An 18,842-nucleotide genomic window follows, 5' to 3' on the forward strand; every position below is an offset into this window, starting at 1 on the left:
TCCGGAGCTAGTTATCTGCATGTTGTGGAAAGGGGTTGTGTGGGGTTGTGGTGGGTGTTTCGGGTTTCAGCAAACGGGATTTTGTGCGGTGTAGTGAGCTTAATAATCTCAGCCAGTGGTCTCCTCTGGGCGAGACTCGGCGATTAAACCTCCCATACCCCATGGATGAGTGTCTAGGTTAGCTCCATTCCATTCGGGTGGCTCACGTCGTTGTACCTGTGACTCTGGAATGACTTAGCGTCACAAGTCTTAACGGTGGGCTTGTGTGGTGTTATTGTTCCAATGGGCGAGTCGGAGTGTCCGGGTAAGTGGGTGTAGTAGGCCTAAGGTAGCCCTTCCATAACCTCTGCGCTGCCAGGACATGTTTCCTGGGTGCCAGTTGTTAGTGAGTCATGGCTTCGTAGTCAATGTTAGTCATGATCTGCTGTTTCAGGGTGTTTGTCAAGGCGGCCTCTGTCGATTTCCACTCTCTAACTATTAACGTAAGGGCTGAGATAAGGATGTGGAAAACCAGGATAGAGTCCACCCTGCAAAATTGGCCTAGGGTGAGAAACAATAGCCCTAGGTCTTGTTTAAGAGTAAGTGTTGTGTTCAGTGTTCCCTCAATCATAGCCTCCACTGCTTTCCAATATGGTCTAATGCGTGCACACTGCCACCAAATAGCCAAGGTATGGGGATATATCTTTGCTAGTCTATCAGGCACCATGTACCATCTATATTGCAATTTTCTCATATGTTAAAAGTGGGAGACACAGGCCATTCTAACTTTGTGTGCTGTGTATGCCTCTTGCCACTGCTGAGCGGTGTAGGTGGAGTTGAGGTCCCCATGCCTTGCTTTGTCTGGGGGTTGTTGGTCCCAATGTTGAGTAAGTTGTAACTAAGGGAGATGGTTCTTTTGCGGGCTATAACAGATAGGCAGGATTTCTATATCGTTGTCATGGGTAGTGTCATGTGCACAGAGGCGGCCTGGCCACCCAGGGTGAACTTTACTTGCAAATATGAGAATAGAGCCCTATGAGGAAGGTCAAATTGGGCTTGGATGTCAGGAAATTGCAGTAATCTACCGTTAGAGAAGAGTTGGTGCAACCCGTGAGCAGCCATGCCCTGTGGTCAAAGGAGGTGTTGATTATGTGGATGCTGTATATCCGGATGGTTAGTGACCATGTCTCAGTTGAGTATAGGGGGTTCTAGTGGCATCCCATGTTCGTAATAGTAGGTCTGTGGTCGGTAGTAGGTCCGGATTGGGGGGCCTCAGATATGGGGGAATCCAGAATAGGTATTTCAGTCCTTCCCTATGCGTAGTGCAGCTTTTTTTTAATGCGTAACGTTACACATAGAGACTTCAGACACCATGACCACTTAAAATTTCTGAAGTGGTCATGATGCTTGAAGTTACTCTTTAAATACATGTTTTTGTAGGTTGAATTTAAAATAACTTTGAATTGATGCCATTCTTTTAAATTATACAATATGCTGTTTTATAAATCAAGCATTCAGAAAGAATATAAATGTTTTTAGGCTGATCGATTCAGCTATTAATCAAGTTGCCCAGCAAGAAATTGTCGGTCTCTTTATATATCTGTCATCTTTATATGTATGTAAATACGTACAAAACTTTTTAGAAAGCTGGAAAAAAATTTCCTTCAAGGTAGACTTGTTAAATAGAACTTAAATAGAATAATGTGTTTGTATAATTCAATCAATTTAGTCATTTACTCAAACATAATTACATCTATTTTATAATTGACGCTCAAGTATTGAAGCTGCTGTCTAATGGAGTTAGTAGAATGGATGTTAGTTTTATTCACATTTAATCAGAAACAGAAGGCTGGTGGCAAACACGACATTTGTTTAGATATCCTATCTGCATTTTACAAGAGAACACATGTAAACAACCCAGGCATGCTCCCAGTGTTCAAAGGCAGGGAAACCTAGCCTGTACCAGTCAGTGTATATTTCTTTTCCCAAAATAACTATAGATGATATTAAAGGGTTTCTCTAACTCTGTTTCGTTTATAACATTATTCTATCAATCCACGCCTACAAAAATGCTCAAAGAACCTTTTTTAAAAATATGTACCTTAATCTAGCGCCGGGCTGCCAATATGATGTGTGCAGGGGGGCAACTATCTCTGGATTTGCAAGTTGAAACACTGTACATCCTGAATCCTACAACAGAAACATAGAAACAGAGAATGTGACGGCAGATAAGAACCATTCGGCCCATCTAGTCTGCCCAATTTTCTAAATACCTTCATTAGTCCCTGGCCTTATCTCATAGCTAGGATAGCCTTATGCCTATCCCACGCATGCTTAAACTCCTTCACTGTGTTAACCTCTACCACTTCAGCTGGAAGGCTGTTCCATGCGTCCACTACCCTCTCAGTAGAGTAGAACGCAGAGTGGTCCTGGTGGTTGAAGTAACCCTTTAACTGCAAATCAACACAAAACAAAATGTTTCTTAGTTTTACCCATCGCAGAAAGAAATGAATCCGCAATGGCTGCAACTTTGCAAAAAGAACTGAGAATAGCAGGACCCTCATTTATTTGAAGATGAAACTTTACTAAAAGTTGGAGAAGGGAAGAGGGTAGGTTTTGAAAACATTTAATGCTGAATTCCGTTAACAGAGATATACTCAACTCTGCTAACAGAAAATAAGTCTTTACATTGACATCTACAGGGAAAATTCTATTTAATTACAAGAGATAAGCTTATCCCATCTAATGGAATCTAGACGGATTATTTGGGGTATACTAACTAGTACGAATAGTGTATTGATGACGTTTTTTATACAATCTATCATTATTTCTGCTTCTATGCTAACATAATAGACCCAGTCTGAAATATTGGAATATAACATATAATCTCTTGAACCAATGGAGGAATGGATTTTGTTGCTTCAGGTACAATATAGGCATATAATCTCAAACTCGAATGCTATATCCTCCTAACCTATTAGATACCTGAATTGCAGCTATAGCGATTGCTTTAGCTATTGTCAGGACTAACCTACTCTAATACGCAAACCAAAAGGACACAGGACAGAACCACGTTACGGTCCTTAAAGTGGCCGGGCTTGTGCCTAAGAAACAGAATACACAGAGTAAACCAGAAACAGTGGTACACAGAAGCAAGAAACAAATCAAGGTCCGGATTACAGAAAGCAAGAATAGTCAGACAAGCCAAGTTCGATTAGCAGTAAAGCACTAGACAATAACTCACTCTCGGGCGTAGAAAAACCACAAGACAAGGAAACAAGGACAACCGGGAAGTATATCTATCCTGTACTGGGTTGTGATTGGTTGCAAAGGGCTGTGATGTCATAAAATTGTAAACATCATCAAAAAGCGCCGCTGTCAACATAAAAGGAGGCAAATAGAATGTAAATAAATTACATCATAACGAGACACCAAGAAGCTAGGAATGAGTGGGGAATGCCTTTTGTGCATTAAATGAAGTTACTGAGTACGTAGCACTAAGTAGTACATAATTCCCTTTCTTCCAACAGGCCTTCTAACTGGCCCTGTTCATTTTGTGGTTCCTAATATCTGGGTGGCATTTGGTTACTTTAGTGTATATTACTTTGTATCCATGGCTCCAAATGCCGAATGATCATATCACTATCATATCACGTATTTGGTTCTCTATCTTGACCAGTCGTGATTTGCAATTTCTTTATAATACCTGTGTTTCCTATTTAAAAAAAAAAAAAAAGAAAACACAATAAATTTCTATCCCCCCCCCCCCCAAAAAAAAAAAAACATAATATCGGTATTTTTTATCCTTTCAATGTTTTTGTAAAGGCAGAATAAATAATTACTCCAACGTTTTTAGCTTTTTTTTTTTACTTTTAATAATTGTATTGATTTATGTATCTCTAAACAGCAATCTATACACAACATTTCTGTTTTATCCTATGTTTATGTGCCGCATTTCCTTCAAAGGTTTGAAATTAATCTTGCTGTTACATTTTTTCAACCAAAAATGATTTATAGTGAAGGTGTTGATGAGAGTCTGGGAGGGGTCCCATTTAGTGTAGTGGTTGAAACAAAACTCACGATAGCCTTGTTATTAAATTCTAGATATACCGTAATCAGAATGCTGTCTACTAATAACTGACCTCGAAGCATCGACTTAACCCAGTGACCTGATTAACTTCTAATCTGTCTCTACTCTAGGTGCTGTCCGAGCTTCCAGCATCTTCCCTATACTCAGCGTTGGTCTCCTGTTTTTCGGTGGTCTATGTGTTGCTGCCAGCGAGTTTTACAAGAATAAGCACAATGTTATACTCAGCGCGGGGATCTTCTTTGTATCAGCAGGTCAGTATCCTTCATCCGGACCAAGGTCATAGTAAAGGTTCTCCCCCTCTGAGACCCAGTTTGTCATGACTTTAAAAAAAGAAATTGTAATAAGTAAACATTGTGCATGCATCAGAATGATATTTGGTCTTAGTGGCGCTATAGGTAAGAGCTTTTCTATTTTACAGGTAATCAATGCGGAAAAATTGACTTCTAAATATAAATATATAATAATAAGTGCTCTTAAGTGCTTTTTTTGACAATCTAATTCACTGCTACAAGATGTTACCCAAAAACAAAAACTGAAGAAGCGGTAAAGTTGCCTTCTTGTCTTTGTTTTAATTAGTAATTTAAATTTATTGGAAATATATCCATGCCTTTAATGAATACATGAATAGCACTTTAACGTTTTGCAATCTGCAGGCAATTTAGTAACTAAGCCTGATAAGGACCAGTTACGTAATAAAATATTACTAAAGCAGATAATTTAAAGTAGCAATAATAAAATGAGCATTAATAAAAAGTTATAAGAATGGTATGGGATTAAATATATTGAGATCATATTATTCTTATAGATTTTTTGGGGGGATAAAATCACAGTTTGTATTTAGAGCACAGAATGTTCAGTTCGGCATACCTCCCAAGTGTCTGTTTAGGAGGGACAGTCCATGTCTGGGCCCAAACCTATCTGTCACTCTTTTAGATTCTAATGTCCCTCTTTTCTAGGAACTCCATATTATTGGTGTGTTAACATAACATAAAATTATAAACAACATAGTTTATTAATATTGATAACAGTAAAAAAACACTTGTACTCTACACCCCAAATCTCCGATATGAACATACGGTACTTAAAGAAACATGCACGCAAAGGAATATTTAGAACACAGCTGTAATCAGTCACAAGTGCACTATAAAAGTGATCATACAGACAGGTCATATCTTTACAAGGTGGATCAATATTCCTTGTTGTTAACCTAGCAATCTCTTAGTATCGATCTCGCGATAGTATGATTAACAATGATAACTGGAGCATGGTTTTAGTTTGGTTTTAATACAATAATGATTTCTCATTTCGTGAGCATTACTGACAGAAAAAGTTTGTAAGAGTTTTTGGAGTGTGCTCGCAATAGCAGCACGCACTCAATTCCGTACGAAGTTCAGAAAAGTCATCAGTCGAATACTAGAAATGGTTTGTGATCAAGGCCTTGGCTACAAATATATATTTTAAAATCGTGGTATTAATGGCTTCCTGTAACATGTATTTAAATCTATTAGTAATCTTAGTTTAATTACTTTATTTTCTTATAGGATTGAGCAACATCATTGGAATCATTGTCTACATCTCGGCTAATGCCGGCGACCCAGGGCAGAGTGATTCCAAAAAAAGCAACTATTCCTATGGCTGGTCCTTTTATTTTGGGGCTTTGTCTTTCATTATTGCGGAGATGGTGGGCGTTCTAGCTGTGCACATGTTTATCGAGAAGCACAGGCAAATAAGAGCCAAATCTCACTCTGACCTCTTCAGAAAATCTGCTTTCTCCCGCATTCCCAGCTATCGGTACCGCTTTCGAAGGCGTTCCAGCTCACGCTCCACTGAGCCGAGATCCAGAGAACCTTCTCCTGTTGGTAAGAGCTTCCACACTATTCCCACTAGTGATATATCCTTGTATACATTAACTGCACGTGACCCTACCAAGGTGACTGTGGGCTCCCTGCTAAATTCTGAAAGGGAACACAATTTTCTTCAAGTTCACAACTCTATCCCGAAGGACTATAAAGAATCTTTGCACAATAATCCTTCCAACAGGCGCACTACACCTGTCTGAATCCTTCTTACAGAAGACAGAAGAACACATTTAAACTGCTAGAACCTGGTGGGGAACCCAAAAGCCACCATGGAAGATGGGGGATGCTGCTTCCCTTGCAGTACCTCCAGGAAAACATCAAGGAGCATCAGGAAGATATTCACCTAACACCCTACCATCAGATGCAACAAATGCTGGAAATCGAGATCTGTGTGACTACCTGTCATGTATTGTATTAGTATTGAAAGAATAGGCTTTTAGAGATACAGATGGATAAACAGTGGCCTGTGATTCAGGGAGGAAAAGGAAAGACATTACCAATCTATCGGCTTGTCATGAATGCCCAAAGATGATAAAGCTCCTCTGAGTGCACAGAGAACGTGGGATTCTTTTTATTTTTTCCTTCGGTGGAAAACGGTTTTGCATATTCATTCAGAAGAGAATCCCACAATGTGCATTAGAGAAAATTACTATCTAATCTCTTCGATTTGTGTTGGTTCCTAATCAGGCTACGGCCAGGCGCTCATAACATTCTGCAATGGAAAATAGGACTACAGGAATAGGATTATATCCTAATAATTGTATTTCAGATAACCCACCCGTAATCATACCACAATCCAGAATAACAGGCATTTTAAAGCTTGACATTTAAAGGAATACAATCACAGGGAAAAAAAACAAAAAACATTTGTCTATTTTTTTTTCGTCCACATTCCGGAATCATACATAAGTTTTCTAAGTCACTACTTATGTTGAGTTTTTCCCCAAATAAGGTGCTTTGTAATTGATAGTAGAGATTAAGTGCTTGGAGTCATTACCATGTAGGAAAGGGAGCCTCTGGGTAGCGACACCCCTGTTAAGTGGAAACGTAGCCTCTGTTAATAGTCGCTACAGTATCTCTTGCAGAATTTCCAATACCCTATTTACTACTTCCTCAAGAGGGAACGTTCGTCATAAGACTTTAGAAGCGCATAACCAATGAGATGCTGCACCGTGATCATGTGACAGGTTACTTGAAGAGGGAGTGGATGCAGAGGCCTCAGGCATGCCTTGCCCAATAAAAGAAATGAATTAGTTATTATGTGGGAAGAGCAACCATTTGTGGGTGGGGGTAATAAATGGTTCTGTGAAAATGGCTGAATACTTTGTTCAGGAATAGGAAAAAAATGTATTGTACTAAAAAGAAATTGAAACTGCATTAACGTAGGTAAACTTTTAATTCCTAACTAATAAAACAATATTTAACTTTTATTTCCTTAATGCACATGCTGGTTTATAATGGTGATTAGGGCTGGATTTAAATGTTGAAAATGAAGGGAAATCATTTTCTTAGAGATTACAGTAAAGACGTATGTAGTGGCTGAATGAGTTGTCTTCTGTTGTTGCACTAGGGCAGGGGTCCTCAAACTCCGGCCCCCCAGATGTTGCTGAACTACAACTCCCATGATTCTCTGGCTATCTATGCAAGTCAAAGAATCATGGGAATTGTAGTTCAGCAACATCTGGGGGGCCGGAGTTTGAGGACCCCTGTACCAGGGAATAGCAAATTCAGTCTGATGGCACAGGCTTGTACTTAATGTATTTGTGGCAACAACAAAAAAACTAGACATAAATTGTGTGTTTCGAATTTTTATATACGTGATCTTCCCTACGCACATTCCTCCAAAGTGCTGTTTTGACAGGCGAGGGGGTGTTGGCAGGTACAGACAATAACTATGAAAACAGCTGGAACTAATGAAATAAGCAATAGTAAAGTAGAATGGTTAATACATACAGACATAAGTTTAGTTGGAGCCATGATGTTAAACTACATTACCCCTTACTCATCGCAAATAGTAAAACTAAAACAAAACCCAATACAATATATATATAGACACAGAGTCCAACGCGTTGGCCTTGCAGTGCTTCTGTTAATCAATTCCCTCAATTTCCATAAGCAAGCTTTACAGAACTGAAGGCTAGATTCTATTAGATAACTAAGTTACGTGAATAGCATTTGCCCAATTAAACTCAATAGGGAAACTACAATTCAGTTTCAAGAGAAAAGCTGATTTTATCTAATAGAATCTAGCCATAAGTACGTGTCAAAGTCAAACAAAGTCAAATAAGCCAAGCTTCTGCAAAGGATTATGGGAAAATGACATTTGTGTTCCATTTCAGAATGCGCTTTTCATTTGTCTGAGTTCAATCACATATATATATAAAGTCACACACACAAAGACAGTTATATGTACATGCAATCCAAGCAAGACGTTCCTGAAAAAAAATTAATTTTCTAGTCTGCAAGGCGTGTAGATTACCTTCTTGCCAAGTATGTTTGTCAAAGCAAAAAATGAAAGGCACTACATTTTGCAAATAAAAATATATTGTAAATCGATTACCACTAACAAGGATAACATTTGAATTTAATAATGTTTGTTCCAGGGTGAGAAAATAAATTACGTTTTGTTTTGATGGTTTGCCAGCATTATGGCTGTGAGAGAATTATGGGAGATGTAGTCCATAACATCTGGAGTGCGGAATGTTGCCTATCCCCGATATAAATGCACCAACCTCATCTTCAGTTTAGTCTTCTGGATTGTCTGATACATGTCTACTTTACAATAATTTGCCCACTGCCAGAAAAGAAGTAGATGGAAATTTAAAGTTGGCATTTGTCAGCAGCCGTGACCTCAAACTGTAAGCACCTTGCATATGTCTTATTTCAGTGATTATAGGTAACACTCTGCCATGGTATTCTTTTCGTTGATAAAGGGAAACAAGAATATATTCCATCCCATCGACACCAATGACAACAGTGCAATTACATCTATCCCAAGAGGAATCATTTTAAAAACAGAGACAGGGACTTTTAAAAACGTTAAAAAAACAAAAAGCAAGGTAAGGAATGAAATAAGGTATAAATATTAAATACGAGCTTTCGATTTCAGACGGATCTAAAAATTAATGAAAAATATTCGATAATTTTTTCCCGAAAACTAATATTGGCAGATAATTTAATGAATGACCACATGAACAAATCCACCATCGAACAAATTTCATGACTGCCACCTTTTGGATAAATCCATTCACTGTCAATTTTCAGAAGAACCAAAAACCATAAATTATCAGATCGAACCAAAATGAACCAAAACTAAAATTATTTCAGAGCACATCTTTGAAAAGTATTGAGGTAAAGCTCGTTCTCTGGAGCTATTCTACATGTTCTAAACTCTAAAATGTTAAAAAAAATTATAAAAAATAACTTGAAAAAAATCTGAACTGTTACCAAAATACACAATATGCGGACATCTTTTCACAATTTTTAGCTGAGAAAATAGTGATGTTTTAGAATGAAAATATTTAATGTGGTGATATCTAGACTGCGTCTTTAAGATAAGACTTGATTAAATTCTGCAACGGCAACTTAATGCATGGTTTCAGGGCACATACTGATCTTGTTTATTTGGATTAGACCCTATCAGGATTATAGTTGATCCAGCACGCAGAATAATATCACACCTAGGACTAAGGATAACGTCTAACCGGACCTTAGAATGGCCGGACTTCATGTACCTGAGAATAGTCAAAATACTTGCCGATGTCAGGGACACAAAATGAGACACCACAATGAGGAAAGCCAGAAGTCAAGGATACCAGAAAATCAGGGATTCAAAATGAAGCCAAAGTCAAATACCAGAAAAATGCAATCAGGAACACACTCTCGGATAACCAGCTCGTGGAAACCACGACCAGGCACTGACAAAAAGGTAATTTGGGTTTAAATAACCCTCCTTTGGCTGTAATTGGCTGTCTCTGACCCCAAAACGTGCATGCGCGTCTATGATGTGATGTCACACGTACGTTGACGCCATCTTTGATGTGGACAAAGGTAAGTTTACTATAAAAATCTGAACCTCAACGACTAGTGTTCCTAAGAACATCGCACCCCCTGGGGACCGGAACGGAGGTAGATCGGGACCAAGGTAAGTCAGAAATATCTCTGGCTCTTCAGCAATAATACTCCCAGTAATGTGTCTTTAATCTACAATAATCAATATACAGGTAGTGGAACTGCACTCAGCCATTCGTTCTGGAATCCTAGGGTGCTCTTGGATCAGTCCCAGTACCAAAGAGACCAAATATATAGTATAATTGTAGAAAGTAATCCAGGCACTCCAAATGTTCCAAAAGATAGGCAATTTTATTGGACCCAAGAACCAAAAAACAACGTTTCGACGTTACTGAACACATTTCTTACAATCAATATATAGGTGCATAAAATAATTAGTAAATGATAAAACATGTGAACTACTACAGTTAATTAACTACATAATCAAACAATAATAGTTAGGCAATTATCAAACATAATCGTCTCTCCAATCAAATCTGTTTATAAATAAGATACATTATTCATATTCTAAATTAAAATGTAGTTGCATAAAGTGTTCTTAGTAAGTCTCCTAAAATTTCTCAGAGCAACGTTCTGTGTCCATTTGAAATATTTGAGAGATATGTAAGACGCATGCACTGCTATCACTGTTCTGCCCCGGTGCCCATGTGATGTGCACATATACAGTACATCTAAGTTACTGTACGTGCAGACACACATGCACATAATGAACATCGGAGCTTGACGTGCAGCAATAAAAAAAAAAAGAGAGAGAGAGACAGAGAGAAAAAAATGCACTTTGAAAATATTGTTTTGCCTGCAGCAGAAAACTCACATGTTCCCCAACCCCTTACCCAGAAGAGTAACAATTTGCTTGTTACTGGAATGCATTCCTGGAACCCCTCCTCAGTGCCAGCCTTGAGAATCATTTTTTCCTCTACTGGGGATAAAACAGGATCATCTAACAGCCGTCAGCTGCCAAAATGCCATTGAACGCGATAACAATAGTGTGATTTGTATTTATCATTCAGATTGTTTTATTTTCATGCTTTGTTTAAGTGTAAAAGCAGGCAAAAATTTTCTTTTGTAAGTGTCTAGCAAACAGGATGATTTTCGGCAAACAGCTCTGTTTCTTTGAGCCAGCTGTTTATCCCATATGCTGGCCCAGGAGAGTGCCTCTTCAATCATCAGCCAAGATACCCCCTCCCCTCGCCCATCCAGCTCAGCTACCTTTTGGCTTCTAAGCCCTTTGTAATTGCCCCAAGCTGTTTGATTCTTGAGTTTTTGGAATATGACGGATGATGTTGAAGGAGGTTTCCATCACGTTGCACGTGAATAAACAATTTGTATTTGGAAAGGAACGTCACACTCAAAAGGATTTGTAGAAGGTGTTGGATTTAAAAGTCTTCTACTCATCGTCAAATGTCTGCACGAGAGGCATCAGTGAACACATATCTGAAAACCTTGATTTTTTACCCAGGGTCGATTCATGAGTCTATCCCTCATTTGGCACAGGTCACTGTTATATCATCCATATTGGCTCTCTTGTGCTTCTTACAGACTGCTCCAGACACCTAGAAAAATGTACCTTGTGAAATGCGGTATAAAAGATAACAGATTATTTTTATTTGTTTTGTAGCAGCATGACGAAAGATGTATTATTTTTATGAAAAATTCAAAAACTGTTACAACTTAGCTCCATAAAATTTTGCAGCATCTGTGAAGAAGTTTATGGGATGAAACAAAATTGGTACGTTTTCCATAAACCCCTGATTACTGATTTCCAAGAGACATCGTCGACAGGCATATGCCGCAGCAAAGACCAGCATTACAGAAATATGCATGAAAATCGCTGATGCAAATGAATAGCAGTCTCATTTGACGATGTCCATACAGTTGAGCAAGTGGTTTTAATTTGGTTGAGTTTTGGTATTTTCTTTTATTACAGGTAATTCCAGTTGCAGAGAGCAATGGCCATATGACAGATCAGAGTCTGTGCACATTTGTTACATCTCATACAAACACACACACATACTCACACAATCTGCAAAGCCTCTAGAAAGGAGATTAGGGAGTGTTGATGGGACAGATATGTTGACAAATAAACAAGGAACATTCAGAGCTAAACGTAAAGGACCACTATAGTGCCAGGAAAACAAACTCGTTTTCCTGGCATTATATAGTCCATAGGTCCCACCCTCATGGCCCCCCTCCCACTGGGCTGAAGGGGTTGAAACCCCTTCAGCCACTTACCTTTCTCCAGCACCGAGCTCCCTCAACTCTGGGGAACTCTCCTCCTCCTGCCAACGACAGTGCCAAATGCGCATGCGCGGCAAGAGCCGCGCGCGCATTCACACCGCCCATAGGAAAGCATTACTCAATGCTTTCCTATAGACGTTCTGTGTGCTCAATGCGATTTTCAATGATTTCAGCTGCTGGGTTAAAACTAGAGGGACCTGGCACCCAGACCACTTCATTGAGCTGAAGTGGTCTGGGTGCCTTTAGTGGTCCTTTAACAATAGTGCAACTAGTTAAAGCAGCTCAATCACCTTATGGGGGTCTCTGCATATTTTGTGAGGCTGTTTTACTTACGTGAGGCTGTCCCTCATGGCCACCGCCATCTTCATCCATGGGACCCTCTTTAGCTCCTTGTCCTTCATCTACCAGTAGCGTACGTCAGTGCTGTAGTCTCACACATGCGGAAGAGTACAACACTGATTTCTATGGGGGAACCTGCGGAGGATAAGGGAAATGATCAAACTTGACAATGGTAGCCCTTTTTCAAGCTTTGTCAAGTGTGGTTAAAATACAAAGTAGTTGGTTGTGCATTCTCCACCAGTAAATACTTTCTTTCAATGCTTACGTTTTTTAAAATAATATATGTCAAAAATAAAAAAAAGACCCATTGCCTAAGGCAGGAAGGTTGAAATGCATTTTTTATTTTAAAACACCATAAAAACAGCAAAACTATTCTGAAAAAAATGGTAACGAAACATTGACATTTCAGAACCCATTTTGATTAATGGAAAGGTGGTTACAAATAGAAGATCTCATTTAAATAATATCAAAAGTGGGATTTTTTCATAGAAATAATATATTGGGGGTGAAATATTTTTTTCAAATCTATTTATCTGCAGAGCGCCTCGTTTTCTTTAGCATAATGCAGGAGGTGAGATGGGTTATTGTTTCATTACTTCTCAGTTGTGGTTTTTATCATCTTGATATCTCCATTTGGCATCATAACCCCCACTTCGTAGAACAAAAAGCAGCTTGCAACAAAGTGCAGAGCATGTATCCAATCTACAGCTGCGGTGATTAGAATAGCAATCTCTCTGACAAGGGATATTCAGTATCTTATTACCAACAGCCAATACCATAAGACAGCCAAGATTCTGCACGCAGTAATAGCAGGAACTCATCAGGAGAGGTTCAAACTGGAAAGCGTATCTTTTCCAAACTGAGAAAGATAAATGCATCATTTGCCTCTAACAAAAACAAGGCTTTATTATATCGAAGTTTGGATTCACATTCACCCATCTTCAGTCTGAAATATTTTCTCTATATTAACACCCGTCAACATCGTCCACGAAGCGTTTCCCGATAACGAATGCCAAATTATTCTGTCTACATAAAGGTTAAAAAAAACTCATGGAATTTGTTTGATTGTGACTGGAATCCTAAACATAGTATGAGAGCATTTATCACGTGGATCAAATGCCAAGGGTATCCATCCACCCACCTATCTATCTATCTATCTATCATCTATTTCTCTCTTTATCTATCTATCATCTCTCTCTTTATCTATCTGTCTGTCTATGATCTATCATCTCTCTCTCTCTTTATCTATCTATCTATCTATCTTTATCTTTATCTATCTATCATCTCTCTCTTTATCTATCTGTCTGTCTATGTTCTATCATCTCTCTCTCTCTTTATCTATCTATCTTTATCTTTATCTATCTATCATCTCTCTCTTTATCTATCTGTCTGTCTATGATCTATCATCTCTCTCTCTCTCTTTATCTACCTATCTTTATCTTTATCTATCTATCATCGCTCTCTTTATCTATCTGTCTGTCTATGATCTATCATCTCTCTCTCTCTTTATCTATCTATCTTTATCTTTATCTATCTATCATATCTCTCTCTCTTTGTCTATGTATCTATCTATCTATCTTTGTCTATCTATCTGTCTGTCTATCTATCTTCTCTCTCAATATATCATCTCTCTCTCGTTATCTATCTATCTATCTATCTATCTATCTATCTATCTATCTATCTGTCATCTCTCTCTGTCTATCTATCATCTCTCTCATTATCTATCTATCTTCTCTCTCTCTCTCTCTCTCTATCTATCATCTCTCTCTCTCGTTATCTATCTATCTTCTCTCTCTCTCTGTCTATCTATCATCTCTCTCTTTATCTATCTATCATCTCTCTATCTCTTTGTCTATCTATCTGTCTGTCTATCTATCTTCTCTCTCTATCATCTCTCTCTCTTTATCTATCTATCTGTCTGTCTGTCTATCTACCTACCTATCTACCTATCATCTCTCTCTGTCTATCTATCTATCTATCTATCTATCTTCTCTCTCTCTGTGTCTATCTATCTACCTATCATCTCTCTCTGTCTATCTATCTATCTATCTATCTATCTATCTATCTATCTATCTATCTTTTCTCTCTCTCTGTCTATCTATCTATCTATCTATCATCTCTTTCTCTCTCTGTCTATCTATCTTCTCTCTCTCTCGTTATCTATCTATCTATCTTCTCTCTCTCTTTCTGTGTCTCTCTCTCTCTCTGTCTATCTGTCTGTCTGTCTATCTATCTTCTCTCTCTCTCTCTCTCTGTCTATCTATCGTCTCTCTCTCTCTCTCTCTCTCTGTCTATCTATCTATCATCTCTCCCGTTATCTATCTATTCTCTCTCTCTGTCTATCTATCTATCATCTATCCATCCACCCACACACTTACCCAGCCATCCATCTATCTCTGTTTGTGTGTCCGTATTCTGTCTAGCCTCTCTATCCCATCCACCTGTGCATGCATGAACCCCGAGAAAATTGGGGGGGGGGGCACCTTTTACTAATAAAACCCAATGCCTACCTTACTGAGAGAACATACTTCCTACTGGATGGATATGGTGCTTGGAGTGTCCCTTTAATGTTTCTGTAATAAATTCATGTGATTTTCAAAATCAAGTTGCTTTTTTTTAGAAACCCTCATTTCATCAGATCAGAATCCTTAGAAATAGATGAGCTGACACTGTTACGATGCAAATAAAGGACCACCACCGCTCGGCAGTGAGAAAGAATAGTAAATAATTATATTGTGATTATATCAGGAAGGATAGGATGCCAGCAAGAGAGGCAGATGGCAAAATGAAAAGGCTGAGAGAAAAATGAGAAATCAGAATATACATAACTCCGCAGCACTGCTGCACAACAAGGAAACCTGAAATTGAACCTGCTTGGAGAAGTTAAAACTGCTACTTTAATTCTGTATTCAGATACTGCATTAAATAAATAATTTAAAAAGATTAAATCGTTTTCGGGTTAGCAGCAAATTCCTGCAGTTACTTTGTAGCTACAGCAGTGAGATCACCTGAAACCAGGAAACAGCTCCGCCAATCCTGATGCTGCTATTGTTTTCAGTAGATATGACGCATGTACATTCACTGGGCATCCCTCTCTTTCAGGGACTGCTGCCTAAGCTTATAGCAGCTTCACAGTTTCGTGGATGGAGCTACAGACATGATCTCAGCGAGTTTCAAGGAAAGTAAGGACTTGTCGGGTTCTCTTTCGAAATTAAATAAAAAGACAAATGTAGTATTGTTATACAGACTCCAGCAACACATGCGGTTAAAATAACAATTAACTCTCACCAGTGGCGGAACTAATGTAGAGAGAGCCCTGGTGCAAGATTTTTTTTGGGGGGTGGAAAAGATAGATCCCCATCTGCTGTACAACTCCCATTATGCAATCCCAGCTGGAGATCTACCATTTGCCCATCCTAGCAGAGTTGTATTTGTGAACAGTGTTTGTGCATAAATGTAAGCATGTTTTTGTATAGAGTATATGTGTGTACAGTGGCGGCTCTAGACTTTATGAGGCCTTAGGCGAAACTCAAACAAGAGGACCCCAACTAACACTCATAGTAAAAAAACATATAGGGGTTGCATCGTGTGTATAATGAGCTGTTGTTATAATGTATGACAGGCTTGCAGCTCTGGATACAGAGAGCTAGTCTCTGTATTCACCGTTGGGGTGAGTGTGGCACGGTTGAAGGAGAAAGTGTGACAGGGCAATGGGGAGGTGAGAGTGACAGGATGAGGGAGGGTTATGTGACAGGGTGAGTGTGGCATGTCTAGGCAGGATGAGTGACAGGATAGGAGAAGTTAATGTGATAGGGTGAAGGGGGATAAGTTTGACAGGGTTATGGGTTATGTGTTGCACAGCTGGAGGAGGGAGTGTGACAAGACGAGGGAAAGTGAGTCGGACAGGATTATGTGACAGGGTGAGAGTGGCATGGTTGGGCACGAGTGAAAGGGTTAATGTGAAAAAGGATGAGTGTGACAGGGTTGGGGGTGAGTGTGACAGGATGAGAGACGATGAGTGTGATAGGATTAGGGGGATTAATGTGATAGGGTGAGTGTAGAAGGGCAAGGGCTGGTAATTGTGGTATGGATGGAGGGGGTGAGAGTGACAAGATTAGGAGAGGTTAATGTGAGCAAGGCTGGGTGAAGGGGGCATGACAGCATGTGGGGGTGACAGTGTGGGGGGTGGCTGTATGTGTGTGGAATTGTGACGGTGGGTAGGTGAAAGTGTGGGAGGCAGTGTTGGAAAGGGTGACAGTGTGTGCAGGGGCAGTGTGTGGGAGGCGTGACTGTATGTATTGGTGACATAGTGTTGGGGGCTGACAAAATGGTGTGTGAAAGGGTAACAGGGTGAGAGAGCAGTGTGGAGGAATGTGACAGTTTTGGAGGCAGGGTGTGAGTGGGTGACAGTGAGGGGGGCAGGGTGTGTTACAGTGTGGGGCACAGTGTAGTGAGTGCAGGGTGTGTGACCTTGTGGGTGGCAGAGTGTGTGGGAGACAGTGTGGGGGAGCAGGGTGTGTGACAGTGGGGGGCATTTTGTGTGAGAAACTGGGTGGGGGCAGAGTGTATGGGAGACAGTGTGGGGAACAGTGTCTATGGTGGTCAGTGTGATGGTTATTGTGGGGGCAGTGTCTGTGGTGGTCAGTGTGGGGGCAGTGTATGTGGTGGTAAGAGTGGGGGAACGGTATATAGGGGGCAGTGTATGTGGTGGTCAGTGTGGGGGGCAGTGTATGTGGTGGTCAGTGAGGGAGCAGGCCATGTGGGGGCAGGGCATGTGAGGGTCAGTGTGGTGGTCAGTGGGGGGGGCAGGGTGTGTGGTGGTCAGTGTGGTCATCAGTGTGGGAGGCAGTGTATGTGGTGGTCAGTGAGGGAGCAGGCCATGTGGGGGCAGGGCATGTGAGGGTCAGTGTGGTGGTCAGTGGGGGGGGGCAGGGTGTATGGTGGTCAGTGTGGTCATCAGTGTGGGAGGCAGTGTATGTGGTGGTCAGTGTGTGTGGGGGCAGGGCATGTGGCTGGCAGGGCAACGTGGGTGCAGTGTATGTGGTGGGCAGGGTATGTGGGTGGGCAGTGGGGGTGGGAGGGTAGTGTTGGGGCAGTGTGGGTGGGAGGGCAGTGTTGGGGCAGTGTATGTAGGTGGGCAGTGAGGGTGGGACTGGGAGGGTAGTGTTGGGGCAGTGTGGGTGGGAGGGCAGTGTTGGGGCAGTGTATGCAGATGGGCAGTGAGGGTGGGAGGGCAGTGTTGGGGCAGTGTATGTAGGTGGGAGGGCAGTGTTGGGACAGTGAGGGTGGGCAGTGTTTGGGACAGTGAGGGTGGGCAGTGTTGGGGACAGTGAGGGTGGGTGGGCAGTGTTGGGGAAAGTGAGGGTGGGTGGGTAGTGTTGGGGACAGTGAGGGTGGGTGGGCAGTGTATTTGGGACAGTGAGGGTGGGCAGTGTTGGGGCAGTGAGGGTGGGCAGTGTTGGGGACAGTGAGGGTGGGTGGGGAGCATTGGGGCAGTGAGGGTGGGTGGGCAGTGTTGGGGACAGTGAGGGTGGGCAGTGTTGGGGCAATGAGGGTGGGCAGTGTTGGGGACAGTGAGGGTGGGTGGGCAGTGTATTTGGGACAGTGAGGGTGGGCAGTGTTGGGGCAGTGAGGGTGGGCAGTGTTGGGGACAGTGAGGGTGGGTGGGCAGTGTATTTGGGACAGTGAGGGTGGGCAGTGTTGGGGACAGTGAGGGTGGGTGGGGAGTATTGGGGCAGTGTGGGTGGGTGGGCAGTGTATTTGGGACAGTGAGGGTGGGCAGTGTTGGGGCAGTGAGGGTGGGCAGTGTTGGGGACAGTGAGGGTGGGTGGGCAGTGTATTTGGGACAGTGAGGGTGGGCAGTGTTGGGGCAGTGAGGGTGGGCAGTGTTGGGGACAGTGAGGGTGGGTGGGGAGTATTGGGGCAGTGAGGGTGGGTGGGCAGTGTATTTGGGACAGTGAGGGTGGGCAGTGTTGGGGCAGTGAGGGTGGGCAGTGTTGGGGACAGTGAGGGTGGGTTGGCAGTGTATTTGGGACAGTAAGGGTGGGCAGTGTTGGGGCAGTGAGGGTGGGCAGTGTTGGGGACAGTGAGGGTGGGTGGGCAGTGTATTTGGGACAGTGAGGGTGGGCATTGTTGGGGCAGTGAGGGTGGGCAGTGTTGGGGCAGTGAGGGTGGGCAGTGTTAGGGACAGTGAGGGTGGGTGGGCAGTGTATTTGGGACTGTGAGGGTGGGCAGTGTTGGGGCAGTGAGGGTGGGCAGTGTTGGGG

General features: G+C 41.5%; 1 protein-coding gene across 1 annotated transcript in view; it reads left to right on the forward strand.

Annotated features, from left to right (window-relative positions):
• The window catches only part of CACNG3 (calcium voltage-gated channel auxiliary subunit gamma 3), a 72,502-nt gene extending 65,119 nt beyond the window's left edge, over nt 1-7,383 (forward strand). The window contains exons 3-4 of the mRNA XM_063430509.1: nt 4,180-4,320; nt 5,611-7,383. Of these exons, the coding sequence (XP_063286579.1) occupies nt 4,180-4,320; nt 5,611-6,128 (659 nt within the window). The 3' untranslated portion in view covers nt 6,129-7,383. The remainder of the gene's footprint in view (nt 1-4,179; nt 4,321-5,610) is intronic.
• The last annotated feature ends 11,459 nt before the right edge of the window (nt 7,384-18,842 follow it).

This window comes from Pelobates fuscus, chromosome 8, assembly GCF_036172605.1.
Source record: "Pelobates fuscus isolate aPelFus1 chromosome 8, aPelFus1.pri, whole genome shotgun sequence".
Lineage (NCBI taxonomy): Eukaryota > Metazoa > Chordata > Amphibia > Anura > Pelobatidae > Pelobates > Pelobates fuscus.